Source organism: Hyperolius riggenbachi, chromosome 10 (assembly GCF_040937935.1).
Source record: "Hyperolius riggenbachi isolate aHypRig1 chromosome 10, aHypRig1.pri, whole genome shotgun sequence".
In the NCBI taxonomy this organism is placed as follows: Eukaryota; Metazoa; Chordata; class Amphibia; order Anura; family Hyperoliidae; genus Hyperolius; species Hyperolius riggenbachi.
This window is the reverse complement of record NC_090655.1, coordinates 50828103-50848294: the sequence shown is the minus strand read 5'-3', so window position 1 is coordinate 50848294 and position 20192 is coordinate 50828103. Positions and strand designations below refer to the sequence as shown.

At 47.3% G+C, this 20192-nt stretch overlaps 1 protein-coding gene across 1 annotated transcript; it reads right to left on the bottom strand.

Moving 5' to 3' along the window:
* Nucleotides 1-912: 912 nt before the first annotated feature.
* On the bottom strand, nucleotides 913-19746 carry LRRC23 (leucine rich repeat containing 23). The gene is made up of 7 exons (XM_068258494.1): nucleotides 19541-19746; nucleotides 15676-15840; nucleotides 11083-11195; nucleotides 9960-10216; nucleotides 5760-5890; nucleotides 3184-3320; nucleotides 913-3098 (listed from the first exon to the last, which is right to left on the bottom strand). Exons 2-7 carry the CDS (start codon nucleotides 15835-15837, stop codon nucleotides 2867-2869), a joined length of 1032 nt encoding a protein of 343 aa, XP_068114595.1. The 5' UTR covers nucleotides 15838-15840; nucleotides 19541-19746; the 3' UTR covers nucleotides 913-2866.
* Between the last annotated feature and the right edge of the window lie 446 nt (nucleotides 19747-20192).

Genomic DNA, 20192 nt, shown 5'->3' with positions numbered 1-20192 from the left:
GTTGAACTTCATCCTGATCAGTAGCTGATACCCCCTTTCCCATGAGAAATCTTTACCTTTTCTTGAGGCTTTTCTTGTGGCTGATTATGTGGAGAAACCCCTCCTCCCACAGTGTGATGTCATCATGACATGGTTCTGACAGTGTGCTGTCTGTGAACCTCATTGCATTGTGGGAACTAATAGCTGTTTCCAACTGCCAAGCAAGCGATATCTCCCTCTGTGCGTAGAACTCTCAGTAACAAACATCCCAGTGATAAATGTCAGAATGTAAATCAGGGAGAGGAAAGATGTTACAATGGGCAAACACTGACTAAATATTCTATAAATGAATATTGTAAAAAAAAAAAAAAGCAATTTTATTATGTTATTTTCACTACAGTAGTTCCTCAAAGGACTTACGAGGCCAATAATAGAGGAAAAAAAATAAAAAAGTTAGCTACCTGCGTCAGCTTGTAAGGCACGGAGGACGCCGTCCGCGCCCTCCCGCCGGGTCCCCACCGCTCAATAGCCCCCCGAACAGTGCACGACCGCGCGGCCCGGGTCAGGCTCTGCAGACTGTACAAAGATGGCAGCTGGAGCTGGCCGCGGCTGCGCAGTCCGCATAGCCGCGAGTGCGGCTGCGCAGCTCTAAGGCCAACCCCCCCCCCGATTCACGCTACAGGAAACAGCCTGTTACGTGGATCGGGGGGTTGGCCTTAGAGCTGCGCATACCGCACTCGCGGCTATGCGGACTGCGCAGCCTTTGTACAGTCTTTGTACAGTCTGGAGAGCCAGACCCGGGCCGCACGGTCGGGGACCGTTCGGGGGGCTATTGAGCGGCGGGGACCCGGCGGAACGGCACGGAGGGCGTGGACGGTGTCCTCCGTGCCTTACAAGCTGACGCAGGTAGCTAACTTTTTTTTATTTTTTTTCTCTATTATTGGCCTCGTAAGTCCTTTAAGCTGTGCAGGTCAGAGACAGAATGTGTTATATGGTATGACATAAAACCTGTATGATATTCCAAGGTATGCATTTGGATAACATACAGCTTGACTCATAAATACTAAATGTAGTTTTGCCTTCTTAAAACAGAAGGTATTTGCAATAATTCAGCTATAAGTGAGCAACCGTGGTTTCCCATGATACATCACTCCTGAATATGCAAATCACCTCTTTATGCGCTTGAAAGAATGCACTGATGAAGACCAATGCATATAAAACTGACTGTCTGCATGTTGGGTTGATGTGGCTCTGTAAAATGTATTAGCTACAGGCTCACTATACACCAGCGGTTCTGGATGTGAAGCTTGGCTTTCAAGGCATAAAGGTATGATTTGCATATTCGAGAGTGAAGCATCATGGGAAACCACAGTTGCTCACTTACAGCTGAATTATCGCAAATACCTTCTGTTTTAACCTCCTTAGCGGTAACCCCCGAGTCAGGCTCGGGACAGAAATCTGCAGCTCAGAGTGGTAATCCCGAGTTGGATCCATCTGAGGGTTGGAACGTGCAGGGCTTACGCAGATCTATCTAGCAGTATGGTTTTTAGGGTCTAAAAGCTTGAGGAAAAATTACACCGTATTTGGACAATAAAATATGGAAATAATCATACCGCCAGGGAGGTAGGCAAAATTGCATTTAGCATTGCTTTTTAATAGAGGGCTTTTTGGTCTCTTTATTCCCTTTATACCTTCCAGGTGGTTCTGGGTCACCATGAGCTGTCTGAGTATTCATATAAATACTAGTCTTATTTACCGTACTTTTGGGAATGTAAGATGCACTTTTTCTTCCCCAAAACCAGGTGGTTGGGGGGGTGGGGCTGAGGGAGGGGCTGGGTGCGTCTTATATTCCAAAGATACGGTATTGTCAGAGCCGGGACAAGGTCCTCCAGCACCCAAGGCTGAGACACCAAAGTGCGCCCCTCCATCCCTCCCACCCCAGCCGTCACACACTGATTGCTATTAGACTAAGAGGCGCCACAGGGCCCACAACCTCCCCAACACCTTAATATCTAGTTATCTGGCTTGCAGTCACTGCCATGTATCCCCTTTTCTTATTTCTCTCTGCTTCAAACACAATTAGGAATGACAGCTGAATGAATTCTGCGCCCCTGCTACACTGCGCCCTGAGGCTGGAGCCTCTCCAGCCTATGCCTCGGCCCTGGGTATTGTGGCCACTGGAATGTACTTACCGGACCCTGCCGCCGCGCTCCTGTCATCCTCCGTCTCTCTCTGGTCATCCAAGGAACCCAGCCGCCACTGTCCTCTTCACCACAGTCTCCGTCTGTAGACTGCAGCCTTCCAGGGTACATGCGCCTCACAGGTGACACTAGAGGAACTGTAACCGGGAAGTGCCGAGGAGAAAGTTGTAACCAGGGTGGATGGCGGCGGCGCGTGTACACTGGAAGGCTGCAGTCTACAGACGGAGACTGTGGCGAAAAAAGAGGAGCGTGGCGGCTGGGATCCTGAAAAGTTTCATCCTGAATGATGGCGCCCCTTTGGATGGCCAGAGCGAGATAGAGGAGCAGAGGATCTTGGCGGCAGGATCAGGTGAGATTTTTCATGGGTGAGTTAGTGAAGTGTAGTGTAGTTGGTGGTGGCAGCAGGGGTTAGAGGAGTGTAGTATAGTTAGCAGGAGCAGCAGGGGTTACTGAAGTGTAGTGTAATGTAGCTGGGCATTGTTGCTTAGATAGAGACAGTTTAGGGGGGGAAATTCCATAAGACGCCCCTGCACCATAGACACACCTAGGATTTGTTTATTTTTTCCTGATTTTGCCCTCTAAACTAAACTTAGGCATGTCTATGGTGCAGGGGCATCTTATGGACCTTTCCCACCTGGAGCGTCTTATATTCCCAAAAGACGGTACTCATCATAGTCATCTCCTTCCTATGTGTCTACACTGTCCTCCAGCCTTTCCTTCCTGGTCTCTGCAGCTTCTGTTCTTTCCTCCTCCTCAAACAAATCTTTATCTAATCTCTCCAGGGTTGGGAGGGCTATCAGGGTCTCAAGGCGGTAGCCATCTTCTTCCTCAATGGGGTTCTCTCTCAGAACCAAGGCGCGTAGCATGGGCAGAACCTTCAACTTCTCCACCTCTTGTAACTTGGCCAGCAGATTACCTCTGTGAGGGTGGAAAGTAGAGTCAGCTGAGACTGAGGACTTTGAGGTATGGTGCGAGATAGGTATGGAGAGTTAATGACTCCTACCTGAGGTTGAGGTACTGCAAGGCCTGCATTTTCTCTGAGAAACCGTCTAGACTGTCCAACTGGTTGTCCCTCAGATGAAGGCGTGTGAGACTGACGAGGTGTTCAAGGCCTTCCAATGTCTTTATGCTATTCTGTGCCTGAGAATTGATGTAGAAAAGCAAAACAAGTTTTATGAAGCCAAAAGCCATCCAGCATGCAGAAAACCAATTTAATAATAAAATATGATGTACAATTAAAGGATACCCGAAGTGACATGTGACATGATGAGATAGACATGTGTATGTACAGTGCCTAAAACACAAATAACTATGATGTGTTCCTTTTTTAATTTCTCTGCCTGAAATAGTTAAATATCAGGTATGTAAGTGGCTGACTCAGTCCTGACTCAGACAGGAAGTGACTACAGTGTGACTCTCACTGATAAGAAATTCTAACTATAAAACACTTTCCTGGCAGAAAATGGCTTCTGAGAGCAAGAAAGACGTAAAAAGGGGAATTTCTTATCAGTGAGGGTCACACTGTAGTCACTTCCTGTCTGAGTCAGGACTGAGTCAGTCACTTACATACCTGATATTTAACTCTTTCAGGCAGAGAAAGAAAAAAAGGAACACAGCATAGTTATTTGTGTGCTAGGCACTGTACATACACATGTCTATCTCATCATGTCACATGCCACTTCGGGTATCCTTTAATAGAACAGCATATAGCATGGACTGTCTATTTTATGCATATGATGTTATTAGACATGTTGTTGTACTGCAATACTGTCAGTAAACACTACTGCACCACCTTTACTTTTAAAGGTACAGAGTACCTAGCAAGCTCATGGTGGACCAGAACTCCAAGGGGTGTGTAAGGGGCTACAATGGACCTAAAAGTCCTCTTACTAAAATGCTATGGAAAACAAAAGTTTGCTTTCTTAAAGTGACTCTGTAACAAAAATTACAAAGTTTTTTTCTACCATCCTACAAGTTCCTAAACCTATTCTAATCTGTTCTGGCTCACTGCAGCTCTTTCTACTATAACCATCTCTGTAATAAATCAATGTATCTTTCCCCTGTCAGACTTGTCGGCCTGTGTCTGGAAGGCTGCCAAGTTCTTCAGTGTTGAACTGTTCCTCTATGCACACTCCAGTGTGTGTTTTATTTACATAAGCCAGCAGCTTCTCTGCTATCTTATCAGTGATAGAAGAGAGCTGGATAAAAATCCTCCTCTGGAGGCTGTGAAAGGAGCTGGTCTGTCACATACTGAGGAATTAACGACATAGGTAGAGCTGTCTGCAGGAAGCCTGTAATGTTCAGTGCATGAGAGAAGCTGGGGACAGAAGGTAAACACACACAAGTGATCTCTTGAGATTCAGAAGTAAGGCTGTATACAGCCTGCTTGTGTATGGATGTATTTTCTATGTGTGGACATGCTGTACATCAACCTACTTCCTGTTTTGGTGGCCATTTTGTTTGTTTATAAACAAACTTTTTAAAACTGTTTTTGACTACTTTTAATGCGGCGGGGAGCGGTGAAATTGTGACAGAGGGTAATAGGAGATGTCCCCTAACACACTGGTATGTTTACTTTTGTGCGATTTTAACAATACAGATTCTCTTTAAAACAGAAAGTATTTGCGATAATTCAGGTAGGAGTGAGCTCCGAGATGTCTCCCATAATGCTTCACTGCTGAAATATGCAAATTATCCATTGTTTCCCTGGAAGCTAGCCATACCTCCAGACCCGCTGGGGTGCGATGATGTGTCAGCTTGTTAATATTACAGAGCCACAATAATCCAACTGTTTTGAATTGGTTGATCCTCATCAGCGCATGGCATGGATTAATGTGGCTCTATGGGGCAGGACTTGAAACACCCAGAGGTACAAAGTACCCAGCAGGCTCATGGTGAACCAGAACTCCTTGGAGGTAGAAGCCTTTTATGTCCATTGTAGCCCCTTACACATGCCTAGGAGTTCTGGTTCACCATGAGCTTTCTGGGTAATCTGTAACTCTGGATGTTTCAAGTCCTACCCCAAAGAGCCACATTAATCCATGCCATGCGCTAATGAGGATTAATCAATCCGAAATGGTCTGTATGCATGGCACTGTGGCGCCAATGGCAGGAGCCATGCCTGTACCCCTCTAGATACCCCACTGCTTACCTCTTTGCCCCTACCACTGTTGCCCAGGGCCCTCCTGAAGATCATGACCATGGTCCCCTTCATGCACGAGTAGGGCCACGCCTCTGCAGTATCACCAGCGGTTCCGTCTTACTCCGCAGGTGCTGCCGTACTCACACCGACACAGTATGGCCGCGCTAATGCTTGAAGGGGAATGTGCCATGCATAGCTGCATGTTTAAGCTTTGAGAGTAAGGGTTAATACTGATCTGTAGTTTGTCAGCAGCCACCAATCAGATGCCAGCCTTTACACTCTGTAGGGTAATTACACTCTGTCCCTCATCCAGAATTCTCCAGACAAAGCTGAGCTCACAGCCCTCCCCATGCAGCAGGAATACAGAGATACACCATCAAAGTGCCAAAGCCAGCCGCTTAATTTCTGGTCCAACATCATTTCATCCCTTCACTCACCAGGTACAGTTCTCGCAGGCTTGGCAGGTAAAGGCCGGCTGTGCTCTGCAGCTGATTGGCTCGTAGCTCCAGTATGCGCAGGCTGTAGAGTTTGGTACAGTCCAGAGTCTCCAAGCTACGAAGCTCATTTCCTGTGAATGGTCAGGGGATAAATAAATGGTGGCTTTATACTCACATGAGACTTTTAAGTAGGTTAACCTCCTGAGCGGTCTGGACGAGCTCAGCTCGTCCATCACCGCCGGAGGCTGCCGCTCAGGCCCTGCTGGGCCGATTTTTATCAAATAAAGTGCAGCACACGCAGCCGGCACTTTGCCAGCCGCGTGTGCTGCCTGATCGCCGCCGCTCTGCGGCGATTCACCGCGAGCAGCGGCGAAAGAGGGCCCCCCTAGCCGCCTGAGCCCTGCGCAGCCGGAACAAAAAGTTCCGGCCAGCGCTAAGGGCTGGATCGGAGGCGGCTGACGTCAGGACGTCGGCTGACGTCGATGACGTCACTCCGCTCGTCGCTATGGCGACGATATAAGCAAAACAAGGAAGGCCGTTCATTGCGGCCTTCCTTGTTTATTCTGGGCGCCGGAGGCGATCGGAAGATCGCCTCCGGAGCGCCCTCTAGTGGGCTTTCATGCAGCCAACTTTCAGTTGGCTGCATGAAATAGTTTTTTTTTTATTTAAAAAAAACCCTCCCGCAGCCACCCTGGCGATTTAATCAGAACGCCAGGGTGGCTAAACAGATTCAAAATGAATTTCTGGTGTGTATATATAAGTACACTGATCAAGAAAGGTAATTCAGATGTCAGTAAAATAGCTATAATTCATTGGATCTCAAGGCTATCATACACTATCTGACAGTATATGGTAGGGTAGCCTTTAGACTACCTGTAACAATTAGAAGTACATTCAGACTGCAGAAAACCTGCACAAACAGACACCATGCAGTAGCCTGTTACACCCGCACTCTGGCACCCAGACACCATGCAGGAGCCTGTTACACCCAGGGCTGTGGAGTCGGTCCAAAAATCCACCGACTTTGACTCCTCAGTTTAGGATTCCACCGACTCCGACTCCTCGACTCCAACTCCTCTAATTTGCATATCACAATTTTGTTGATTAAAAGTATGTAACGTGAAATTTGTCTCTTAACTGCCAACACTTAGGAATTTTACAAGACAACTGAAGTGAGAAGGATATGTAGACTACTATATTTATTCCCTTTAGACTAAAACTAGTCCTTGGTAAGAGTACTTGTAAAAGGTACAAACCGGAACAAAGAACATCTATCAGGCCTAGGCAATGTAAGTGTGGGAACATGTAAGAATGATGTGCAGGTACTCTGCAGGGGAATGAGGAGATTGTAAACAGACAACACCTCTGTGTTCAATGTGCACAGCATTCTCAGTGGATTCCCTGCAGCTCTGTGGGGAGTGCATATGTAGAGTATAGTACTACTGTGTAACAAAGTAAACCTGAGACAGATGAAATTAAAGTTTTATACATACCTGAGGCTTCCTCCAGCCGCCTTCAGGATAATCAGTCCCTCGTTGTCCTCCTCCACCACCTGGATCTTCTGCTATGAGTCCAGGTACTTGAGCCAGTCGGGCGTAGTGCGCATGCACACACTCCGCCGCCAGGAGCGTACTACACCTGTGCAGCACTATTGCGCAGATGCAGAATGTTCCTGGCTGTGGGAGCGGCATGCGGCCGGACAGCGCTGACTGGCTGAATTACCAGGACTCATAGCAGAAGATCCAGGTGGTGGTGGACAGCGAGGGACTGATTAGCCTGAAGGGGGCTGGAATAAGCCCCAGGTATGTATAAAACTTTACTTTTCATCCGTCTCAGTTACCCTTTAATTCGTAGTCACCAAACCAAATTTTAACAACATATCAAATTATTTGATTTCATCAGCAAAGGGAGTGCATACATTTGCATAAATCAGCATCAGTGCAGAATTATTTCCATCTCATTGACCATCTCTATTAGTGACACAGCTACACATCAGGCTTTATTCTTACAGCATAGATGTTATTTAGTACATATAAGAGATTCCTGTGTACACATCATATATACAGTCACAATCAGATATGTATATCTGACCTTAAAAATACGGGGACTGCTTTATTGAAGCAGCGCAAGTAACTAATTTTGATTGGTTTATTTCATTTGTGTGGACTAAGCACAGCTATTACTGTATATATACTGTATGTATACATTATTTTTAATGACCATTATCTGAGAAATAGAACATTTTATCATATTTTCTATTACAGTTACAAATTCATTAGGAGTCGGAGTCGGTGCATTTTTTCCCCACTCCGACTCCAGGCATCCAAAATTGCCCGACTCCACGACTCCGACTCCGATTCCACAGCCCTGGTTACACCCACACTCTGGCATCCAGACACCATGCAGGAGCTTGCTACACCCGCACTCTGGCACACAGACACCATGCAGGAGCCTGTTACACCCACACAATGAGACAAACATCATGCAGGAGCCTGTTACACCCACACAATGAGACAGACATCATGCAGGAGCCTGTTACACCTGCACTCTGGCACCCAGACACCATGCAGGAGCCTGTTACACCTGCACTCTGGCACACAGACACCATGCAGGAGCCTGTTACACCTGCACTCTGGCACACAGACACCATGCAGGAGCCTGTTACACCCACACAATGAGACAAACATCATGCAGGAGCCTGTTACACCCACACAATGAGACAGACATCATGCAGGAGCCTGTTACACCTGCACTCTGGCACCCAGACACCATGCAGGAGCCTGTTACACCTGCACTCTGGCACACAGACACCATGCAGGAGCCTGTTACACCCACACAATGAGACAGACATCATGCAGGAGCCTGTTACACCCACACATTGTGACAGACATCATGCAGGAGCCTGTTACACCTGCACTCTGGCACCCAGACACCATGCAGGAGCCTGTTACACCTGCACTCTGGCACACAGACACCATGCAGGAGCCTGTTACACCCACACAATGAGACAGACATCATGCAGGAGCCTGTTACACCCACACAATGTGACAGACATCATGCAGGAGCCTGTTACACCTGCACTCTGGCACCCAGACACCATGCAGGAGCCTGTTACACCTGCACTCTGGTACACAGACACCATGCAGGAGCCTGTTACACCCACACAATGAGACAGACATCATGCAGGAGCCTGTTACACCCGCACTCTGGCACCCAGACACCATGTAGGAGCCCTGTTACACCTGCACTCTGGCACCCAGACACCATGCAGGAGCCTGTTACACCTGCACTCTGGCACACAGACACCATGCAGGAGCCTGTTACACCCACACAATGAGACAGACATCATGCAGGAGCCTGTTACACCCACACAATGTGACAGACATCATGCAGGAGCCTGTTACACCTGCACTCTGGCACCCAGACACCATGCAGGAGCCTGTTACACCTGCACTCTGGTACACAGACACCATGCAGGAGCCTGTTACACCCACACAATGAGACAGACATCATGCAGGAGCCTGTTACACCCGCACCCAGACACCATGTAGGAGCCCTGTTACACCTGCACTCTGGCACCCAGACACCATGCAGGAGCCTGTTACACCTGCACTCTGGCACACAGACACCATGCAGGAGCCTGTTACACCCACACAATGAGACAGACATCATGCAGGAGCCTGTTACACCCACACATTGTGACAGACATCATGCAGGAGCCTGTTACACCTGCACTCTGGCACCCAGACACCATGCAGGAGCCTGTTACACCTGCACTCTGGCACACAGACACCATGCAGGAGCCTGTTACACCCACACAATGAGACAGACACCATGCAGGAGCCTGTTACACCTGCACTCTGGCACACAGACGCCATGCAGGGGCCTGTTAGGTGTAACAGGGCTCCTACATGCAGGAGCTTGCTACAACTGCACAATGAGACAGACATCATGCAGGAGCCTGCTACAACCGCACTCTGGCACCCAGACACTGTGCAGCAGCCTGTTACACCCGCACTCTGGCACCCAGACACCATGCAGGAGCCTGTTACACCCGCACTCTGGCACCCAGACACCACGCAGGAGCCTGCTACACCTGCACTCTTTCATACAGCTGCATCAGGCATTAAAAGCAGAAAAAACTACATAACAGATTGATGGCTGTCCCAGCAGCTGCCCAGATAGATGTTCTTCACTTACCTATAAGGTTGAGGGTCTCCAGCCGAGGGTGGGCGAGCCCCTGCAGGTTGCGGAGGCGGTTTGATGCCAAGCTGGCTATTTGTAGGTACGGCAGATTCTCCAAGCCATTGGCACTGAGCAGCTGATTCTGGTCTACCCGTAGACTCAGGAGATGAGTGAGAGCAGACAGAGGAGACAGATCCAGCAAAGCATTCTGGGACAGGTCCACATACCGTAAATGGATAAAGCTCTGAAGGATGGAGATGTCTGTGATCTCCCTGAGGTAGGAAAGACAGCAACGATGGTCATTTATGGCAGCAGTTTCAACATCTATTGAATTACAGTAAATGTATTGTCATATAAGAGAGTGGCATACAACAATGCCAATAAAAGGCTTACCTTATTACATTTAAATATTGTCCATAAAGCTACTGGTGAGCATGTCCACTGCAATCACTCCCCTCCCCCCCCCCCCCCCCTTTGTTCCTGGCCTCCCTTTGCTGCCATCTACTGGCCTAGCTTAGTTTTAGTAAGGCAACGCATTTCTAGAGAGCCTAGCAAATGCCAACCTGCGTTGTTTTGGGTCTTGTGGCGTTTTTTGAGGGCGTTTATTTTTTTTTTTTTTGGGGGGGGGGGGGGGGGAGGTTCTTCTTTCCTTGATGAAGAGTCTTTCTGTATCCATATTTTTTTTTTTTACATGTAAACCGTAGCTGTATGGACAAGATTTACATTGACTTTTTAATGAACTATAACCAATTTTTGGAGTCGGACTTGTTTTTTGAGCATCCTTAAAACTTCTGAAAAGAACATGCTAGGGATTACGTTTGGGGAAACGGTAAAACAAATGAAGTCTGGTTTTCTCTGCATCCTTCTGACATAAACGGGGTATGGCTGTCCTCTCCATCCACTAGATGGTGCTGTGCAAATAAAAGTATGTGATCTATATTCTGCAGCATCCACCTCAGAAGATCTAGCGGTCACAACAGGGGAGCTGGGGATGCAAAGATATACACTGTACATGAATCCCTAAGGACTGCTGAGTTCCTGTTTCCAGCACCGTGACAAGTGGGGGGAGGACATTGTGGTAAGACAGTGACACAACAGACCGCATCAAATCATATAACCAAAATGTAGCAAAACGTACTTCTCTCTCACTTCCAGCTTGACAAAAGCATGAGCGAGGCCGTTTCCTGTCTTACACAGAAGAGACAGCCCCTCTTGTAGCATGTCCTCAGTCAGAGGCACGTGGGGGGGAGGCTGCAAGACAAAGAATGAGGAAGTTATGTGTAACCATGACGGATCAGCATGTCTATAAACCGCAACACTCCCAACTACAGGGGATGTAAGAAGCCCCAGGTAAGAAAAAATACACTTTTTCCCAGTTTAGGCATGCGGTACAGTATACCTGAACCGAAAATAAACTTAAAGGTATCCTTTAAGAAATAATTCATTTTATGATTAGTAGTAAAAATAGATATAGTAGAATTTTCCTGGAGTCTTGCATTCTTATTTTCAGTTCAAGGGCTGCAATTCTAAGTGTGAACAGCAGCCATGTCAGGGTACCATAAAATCCCTTATCTCAATGTACAGAAGCAACAAGCCAGGCAAGGGTTCCTGCATCTAACTATTCACAGCTGAGCTCTCCAACCTTCATAAATCAGGCCCAATGCCTGTCAAGGTGAGCTGGGTAGATTCCCATTACTGCTTGAGATACAGAAGAGAGTGCTGTCCTACTGGGCCCACCTACAGAGCAGCAGCCCTGAATCACCCAACTACAAAGCCCTGTTGCACAATGCAGAGTAAGAAAAGCCATGTGCCCTAATAGAAATGGTCAATTCTATGCTGCCCCCCAAACTCAGATCCACGGGTCCTAACAAGAGCCCAGATAAAACCTACCATAGCCAAGAGCAAAGAGGACTATGGATAAATAAATAAATGGAGGGAATAAAAAAGTCACTGTCTCAAAAGCTAACCGTATATCAGTCCCTATAGAGGGAATATCAAATGGATATACTAGAGACCAAAGAGGATTATACCTGGCACCCCTATGACATAGTTAAAATCGCTTTGATCAACAAGGCTTAGCATCCAACAGGTGATGAGGTAAAATGTGCATATATCCTACACTTGCTGTGAAGTTGTGGGGCGGTGTGGGAGCAGCGGCTGCCTAATAACCGTAACAATTGGTGCTAGGTGGTGGTGCTAAAAGTCTATGTACAGCACCTAGCACCAATTGTTATGTTTCATACCCACCCGTCATTTGCTTAGGTTGCTGGGGGGACCAGACACTAGGTAGACGCACCATTCCAGTACTTCTCTTATACTGTTTAGGGAGCGCTCCACTGTCCTTGCCGCAGACTGCCTTACTGTGCAGGCATCTGTCAACAGTGTGGGATAACTACACCTTGCCTTAACCACCCTGGCGTTCTATTAAGATCGCCAGGGCGGCTGCGGGAGGGTTTTTTTTCAATAAAAAAAAAAACTATTTCATGCAGCCAACTGAAAGTTGGCTGCATGAAAGCCCACTAGAGGGCGCTCCGGATGCGTTCTTCTGATCGCCTCCGGCGGCCAGAAGTAACACGGAAGGCCGCAATGAGCAGCCTTCCGTGTTTCGCTTACCTCGTCGCAATGGCCGCCTCCGATCCAGCCCTTAGCGCTGGCCGGAACTTTTTGTTCCGGCTACGCTGGGCTCAGGCGGCTGGGGGGACCCTCTTTCGCTGCGGCGGCGAACAGGCAGCACACGCGGCTGGCAAAGTGACCATAGGGTCATGTGCTTCTAAAATGGTCCTTAGTTGCCGGGTATACTCCTCTTTGGTCTCTAGTATACACGTTGTTTTGTTTACATACCCTGAGCACGCCAGCCATTTGAGGACTTATCCTATTTTACTCCTACTCCTCCTATCCTAAACGAGATAGAACAAGATACACAGTGCCTGCTTCTTTTTTCTGTTGTTGTACTAGAATATCAAATGGCCCCATACTTGGAAAATCTCCAGACCTCTTAAGAGAGGCAAATCCTGAGTGTCTACAGACTGAGTGCTCACAACCTTAAAAATCGAGTCTGGGAGACACAGACAGACATACAAACCCAGGGACAATAGACTAAGACAACACTGTGAGCAGAAGACCATCTTGCTGCTGCACTGCCCCAAATATACTGCAACCAGGGAAACCTTTAAGAAACTGATGGAACTATTTCCAGACTTTCCAATCTTCAATAAATCACTGCGCTCCAATGGTGCATTTATAAACAACAGGGGTTCGCAGTACGAAAAAGGTCACTTCACCTTCACAAAAGACTAATGAATCAGTTTTACTGCGCTCCAATACCTCTCACGGAGGATCGCCACCCTATAAATAATCACAGACAAGTGCACATAGTGCCAAGTATTGCTACTTTAAATATAAGTCCACACCACGTGAATGCACTCCTGGGGGTAGTGCCACCACCTTGGGAAGAGTTAGCTTCGGCTCCCCCTATGTGGCCCCACTCACCAGAAGCGCGTCTTGCCACACAGCGTATAAACAGATTCCGGTCAGCCAGGTATTCATAAAAGCAATTCCAGTCTTTATTGTGATGCAAGCTTCAGACAGTGGTTCCACAGCGGCTGCTCGATCCGCGGTATGGAGCGCACGCCACCGGGTCTCCCACTTCCTTGCTGCCTTGTTATGACGTCACCGCGTACCTCACGCTCCGCCCTACGCGTTTCGTCACCGTCGTGACTCATTCAGGGGCTGGAGGACAGCGGTTGACGTCTTCCCTAAAACTCTAAAACCACGCCCACTCCGCCTCCAGGACCTCCCGCAACACCGCCCTCTCTTGCTGCTAGGAGACCAGGTGGCGTGCTGACCTCAATGCGCGCGGAATGCCTTCCATGACATATACATAATCACCACTACAGCCATACTAGTTCAACCTTGTGCAATATACATATTAATACACTCCATGTCCTATATCTCATAATTACCATATTACAAACACTATTGCTGTATAAATACCAATGTTTCTTCATTACTAAAGTGCATTAACCCTCCTATTACCTTATAATCCATCAACATTTCTACCACTTAGCAACAAACGTGGACTCCTTACCCAAAACCCTCTTACCATCATCTTATGATCTTAAAGTGACAGTGCATCATTAATACTTATACCTACAACATAATAGCCTCCAAACTTCATAATTCATCCCACCCCCTTATTCTCCATTCACCCCCAATGGACTTAAAGTGACAGTGCAAATAATGTACTTTATACTTAAGGTGTAGGGATTAAGTATAAAGTACATTATTTGCACTGTCACTTTAAGTCCATTGGGGGTGAATGGAGAATAAGGGGGTGGGATGAATTATGAAGTTTGGAGGCTATTATGTTGTAGGTATAAGTATTAATGATGCACTGTCACTTTAAGATCATAAGATGATGGTAAGAGGGTTTTGGGTAAGGAGTCCACGTTTGTTGCTAAGTGGTAGAAATGTTGATGGATTATAAGGTAATAGGAGGGTTAATGCACTTTAGTAATGAAGAAACATTGGTATTTATACAGCAATAGTGTTTGTAATATGGTAATTATGAGATATAGGACATGGAGTGTATTAATATGTATATTGCACAAGGTTGAACTAGTATGGCTGTAGTGGTGATTATGTATATGTCATGGAAGGCATTCCGCGCGCATTGAGGTCAGCACGCCACCTGGTCTCCTAGCAGCAAGAGAGGGCGGTGTTGCGGGAGGTCCTGGAGGCGGAGTGGGCGTGGTTTTAGAGTTTTAGGGAAGACGTCAACCGCTGTCCTCCAGCCCCTGAATGAGTCACGACGGTGACGAAACGCGTAGGGCGGAGCGTGAGGTACGCGGTGACGTCATAACAAGGCAGCAAGGAAGTGGGAGACCCGGTGGCGTGCGCTCCATACCGCGGATCGAGCAGCCGCTGTGGAACCACTGTCTGAAGCTTGCATCACAATAAAGACTGGAATTGCTTTTATGAATACCTGGCTGACCGGAATCTGTTTATACGCTGTGTGGCAAGACGCGCTTCTGGTGAGTGGGGCCACATAGGGGGAGCCGAAGCTAACTCTTCCCAAGGTGGTGGCACTACCCCCAGGAGTGCATTCACGTGGTGTGGACTTATATTTAAAGTAGCAATACTTGGCACTATGTGCACTTGTCTGTGATTATTTATAGGGTGGCGATCCTCCGTGAGAGGTATTGGAGCGCAGTAAAACTGATTCATTATTTCCAGACTTTAGAAGGTGAGAGAAAAAACTCTACATTCTACAGGGAGAAGAGGAATCCAAAGTGACAATCACTGCACACTATATACAGCATGTTACAGACAGAGAGGCGCATAAATGAACTGGAAACCTAAAAAAACAGACTGCTTACCCATTGTCGCCCTATCCCACCCCAACCCCAAGGACTCACCCCCTTCCATGTCCCTTATTTCTCCTTGCTTTGGCAATGGCTGTATGAATCTTGATCATGCCAATAAAGCTATTTTTGATTTGATTTGTATTTATGGTCTTGTAACTCCTGCATGTATCACTAACCTTCACCCATGTCCTCTGCCTAATGCTAACCTCCCCTCTCTGCTCTGTCTCCAATAGCATTGTTTCCTCAATGTGGATCACTAACAATGTTAACAACAAGGTTAATCAAGATAATCAAGTATGATTGTTTCAGGCACCAATATCTATATAATTATAACGAGTGAATAATTTGATGTGTTTTGCTGTCACCTCCTCTTGTTCAGGTTCTTCCTTCTCCTCTTCTTCATTCTCTTCTCCCTTCTCCTCCCCTTCTTCAGCTTCTGCCTCCTCATTGGCTTCTTCTACATCTTCTTCAGGTTCCTGAGCCTCCTGCCCTTCCTGCTCTGACAGGTCTTCTTCAGCGTCAGACATCTCCTGGTGGTGGCACAGTACAGAGATCTCACTGAAGGAATAACTATATATGACATACATAAAGCCCCCTCATGCTGAGAACTAAAGTTTCCCTCATCTATATAAAGCAAAATGCTTAAAACATAGCTTGATTTACAGAAGAATGAAAGTGTCACATGATAGAAGAACATCTGCTGTATAGGGGGCAAGGAGTCACGATATGAGAGGCACAGAAGATTGAAATGGAGCAAATGCCACATAATGTGACAACATAGAAAATATACAGAGTATTGGGTACAGAGAATCAGAAGACGTTGAGATAAAGGTACTCTGATAATAATAATAGATGTCAAATGATGGAAGAACAAGGACATCTGGTGTATTGGGGGCAGGTAGTTGAGGGGCTTTGTGAGAAAGGGGCAGCAGGTGATGTAGGGAGGACAGAAGATGGATGAGATGAAATTGATGTCAAATAATGGAGAAATATAGAGGACATCTGATGTATTGGGGTCAGGCAGCAAGGAGACACTGTGAGAAAGGGGCAAGTGATGCGAATGCACAGAAGATGTCACACGATAGAAGAATGTGGAGTACCTCATATATTGGGGGAAGGGTATGAGGAGGCACTATGGAAAATGAAAGGTGACATGAAGTAGGTGTCTTATGAGGGAGGAAAGTGGAGGATATCTGGAATACTGGGGACAAGGAATCAGGAGGCATAGTAGTGAAGGGGCAGCCAAACACAAAAGATGGAGGTTTTCATTGTTGTCTGCATCCCTGTTGAAGAACATGCCTATCACTTCATGCAATGTCACCAATACATAAGGGAAAAAGACAGTAATAATAAACTGACATCTACATCTTCTCTCCTCTGTACAAAGGTGAAACTTAGTTTGAGTTAGGGAAGAATTGGTGTCCTCCATTTAGATGCGCCTGCGCAGTACAGCCCGGAGGACGTCGGATGACGTCAGCGCGCACAAGTGACACGCAACTTGGAGCGCAGGAGCAGCCCGACCTGGCAGCCGGCCTGGCCAGGTCGGGATCACCACCGGAGACCACCGGGAGCCTGCGGAGCGGCGGCGAGGGCACCTCCTGCCTGCCACGGGCTGGAGGAAGCCCCAGGTAAGTGGATTTTGATTTCTATTTTTTACAGCTCCTGCGTGAACCTTCCCTTTAACAAGCTGACACATCATTGCATTCCAGCGGTTCTGGAGGTGTGTTTAGCTTCTAAGGGTACAATGGTTAATTTGCATATATTCAGCAGTGGTGCCTGGGAGACATCTCGAGCTCACTCCAACCTGAATTATCGCAAATTCGTTCTGTTTTAGGAAAGCAAACTTTTGTTTTTCTTAACATCTTAGTAAGGGGGCTTTTAGGACCATTGTAGTCCCTTACACACCCCAATGAGTTCTGGGTCACCATGAGCTTGCTGGTTAGTCTGTGCCTCTCGGATTTACAAGCCCTACTCCATAGAGCCAAATTAATCCATGCCATGCACTGATGAGGATCAAACAATCTGAAACAGTCTGTATGCATGTTGGATTATTATGGCTCTGTACATATTAACAAGCTGACACATCATTGCATTCCAGCGGTTCTAGAGGTGTGTTTAGCTTCTAAGGGTACAATGGTTAATTTGCATATATTCAGCAGTGGTGCCTGGGAGACATCTCGAGCTCACTCCAACCTGAATTATCGCAAATTCTTTCTGTTTTAGGAAAGCAAACTTTTGTTTTTGTTACACTTTGAGAAAGGGATTGTGGGTGATGTGGGGCACACAGAAGACAGAGAAGATGGGATGAGAGTCCATTGATGGAAGACTATGGAGGAAATGCAGTGTACTGAGGCAAGGAGTTAGGAGACATTAATGGCATGATTCACAAAGCTTTTTTCGCCCGTTTTCCTCTGTTTTCACCTTATCCATGTTACATTTTTAGGCTCCCAAAGAGCAAAAATATAACATAATTAAGGTAAGAAAAGTAATATTGAAATGAAGTTAATCAGCAACAACTTACTTTGAGTGATTATTTTGCTTGTAAATGTGCTGAAAGGTTATTTTAATTACTTTGGTGATAAAGAAGTCATTTATGAGAAGTTTTGTGAATATAGCCCATGTGGTAAAAGGGCAGGTGATACGAGGTGCACAGAAAATGTAGGCGATTGGGCACATGTATAGCAGGTGAAATTCTGGGGAAGGTATATAAGGAGGGGGTTGTAGAAGGAGCAGTACAGGCAGGGCAGGTTGACAGGAAACTATAATGACAGGCTATGGTAGAAGATGATGTTGTACAAGCATGGGAGAGGTAAGCACAGAGGAAAGGGATAAAAGAAAGGGGGTTACAGGAAGGTGGAGGGGAGGACTGCAGAGGAGAGGACAGAAATTAGAGGCAGAAGGAAAGGGGTTTAGGCAATGGCAGAGTTGGGTAGGGAATACAGGTGACAAGCAGGATGGAGTGGGGAGAGGTGAGGTGAAACAGGCATTAGGAGGAGTGCAGAGGACAGAAGTCATGGGCAATTGGGGGAATCTAGGCAGCTAGGAATGGTACATGGAGTAGTGGGGATAGGAGGTGTGTGGGGATAGGAGGTGTGTGGAAGACAAGGAAAATAGGCAGAGAGGATTGGGAGTTCAGTTTGAGAAGAGTACAGAAAATAAAGGTGAGAAGCATGAAAGTGGTGCAAGCAATGGGCCAGGGGAAGAGTACAGAGGGATCATGGTCAAGTGGGAGGTGAGATAGTGAGGTACAAGTGTATATGCTGTGGTGGAGAGTAGTAGCACTGAGCAGGGGGATGATAGGGGATGGTAGGAGACAGGTAGGAGAGGATCAGAAGAGGGTGGGATGCAGGTAGTGTGCAGAGAAGGGTACAAAGGACAGGGATGACAGGAAGGTCAGTGGTCAGTATAACAGGAAGGTAGGAGGTGGTCAGAAGAGGGTGGGATGCAGGTAGTGTGCAGAGAAGGGTACAGAGGACAGAGATGTCAGGAAGGTGAGTACAGGAGGCAAAGGAACCAGTGGACGTGTATAACAGGCAGGTAGGATATGATCAGAAGAGGGTGGGATGCAGGTAGGGTGTAGACAAGGGTACAGAGGACAGGGATGACAGAAAGGTGAGTGGGGTACAGGAGGCACAGGAGCCAGTGGGCATGTATAAAAGGCAGGTAAGAGGTGATCAGAAGAGGGAGGGATGCAGGTAATGTGCAGAGAAGGGTACAGAGGACAGAGATGACAGGAAGGTGAGTGGGGTACAGGAGGCGCGGGAGCCAGTGGAGGTGTATAACAGGCAGGTAAGAGGTGCTCAGAAGAGCGTGGGATGCAGGTAATGTGCAGAGAAGGGTACAGAGGACAGGGCTGACAGAAAGGTGAGTGGGGTACAGGAGGCACAGGAACTAGTGGGCATGTATAAAAGGCAGGTAAGAGGTGATCAGAAGAGGATGGGATGCAGGTAGTGTGCAGAGAAGGGTACAGAGGACAGGGATGACAGGAAGGTGAGTGGGGTACAGGAGGTGCGGGAGCCAGTGGACGTGTATAACAGGCAGGTAAGAGGTGGTCAGAAGAGGGAGGGATGCAAGTAGTGTGCAGAGAAGGGTACAGAGGACAGGAATGACAGGAAGATGAATGGGGTACAGCAGGTAAAGGAACAGGCAGGTGGGTGGGTGGATGGGGTAGGGAACAGGCAATGAAGGACTGGTGAGCATAGAGGACAGAGATGACAGACAGCCTCTCACCTGGCTCTGTCTCTCTCGCGCACTCGCGCAGCCTCGCTACCGGAAGTCTCTCTGTAGCATTTCTGGTAACCATGGAAGCGACGGGAAGTATAATCAGCTCATCTCCACGGGAACCGCACAGGCCCCGCTCACACCGGAAGAGGTGAGGTGTGTACCCTGGGAGTTGTAGTGCGGGTGAGAAGGTGTCGTAATGCTGAGTGCAGATCCGCCCTCGCCATTGTTAGCGGCCCCCGATGTGTGCACTTACTGCAGCGACTCCCCTCTTGCGCCGCCATCTTTTCATTGACAGCTAAGCCAGTTAGGATTCCCGGCTATGACGTCATCCACCCACACTTAACACATCATCCATCTGCACCTCTGGCATTTTGCCGCAGTGAGCCTGCTATGCACATAAGATGTGACGCAATCCAAAGATATGACGTCAAATTTCATCATGTTCGTATATGACATCATCCACATATGCTTTGACCTTGTTCTGGCATCATCATCTTCTTCACAAATAGAAATACTGACTTCCATATGGTCACTTTCTATCTTTTTTCTTTCACCCTGTTCATACAATTACATGCATTACCTATTTTATATTATACATACATGGTACAATTTTAATATTTCTATGATCTCAAGTATACTTTGACAGCTGGCTGCAGTG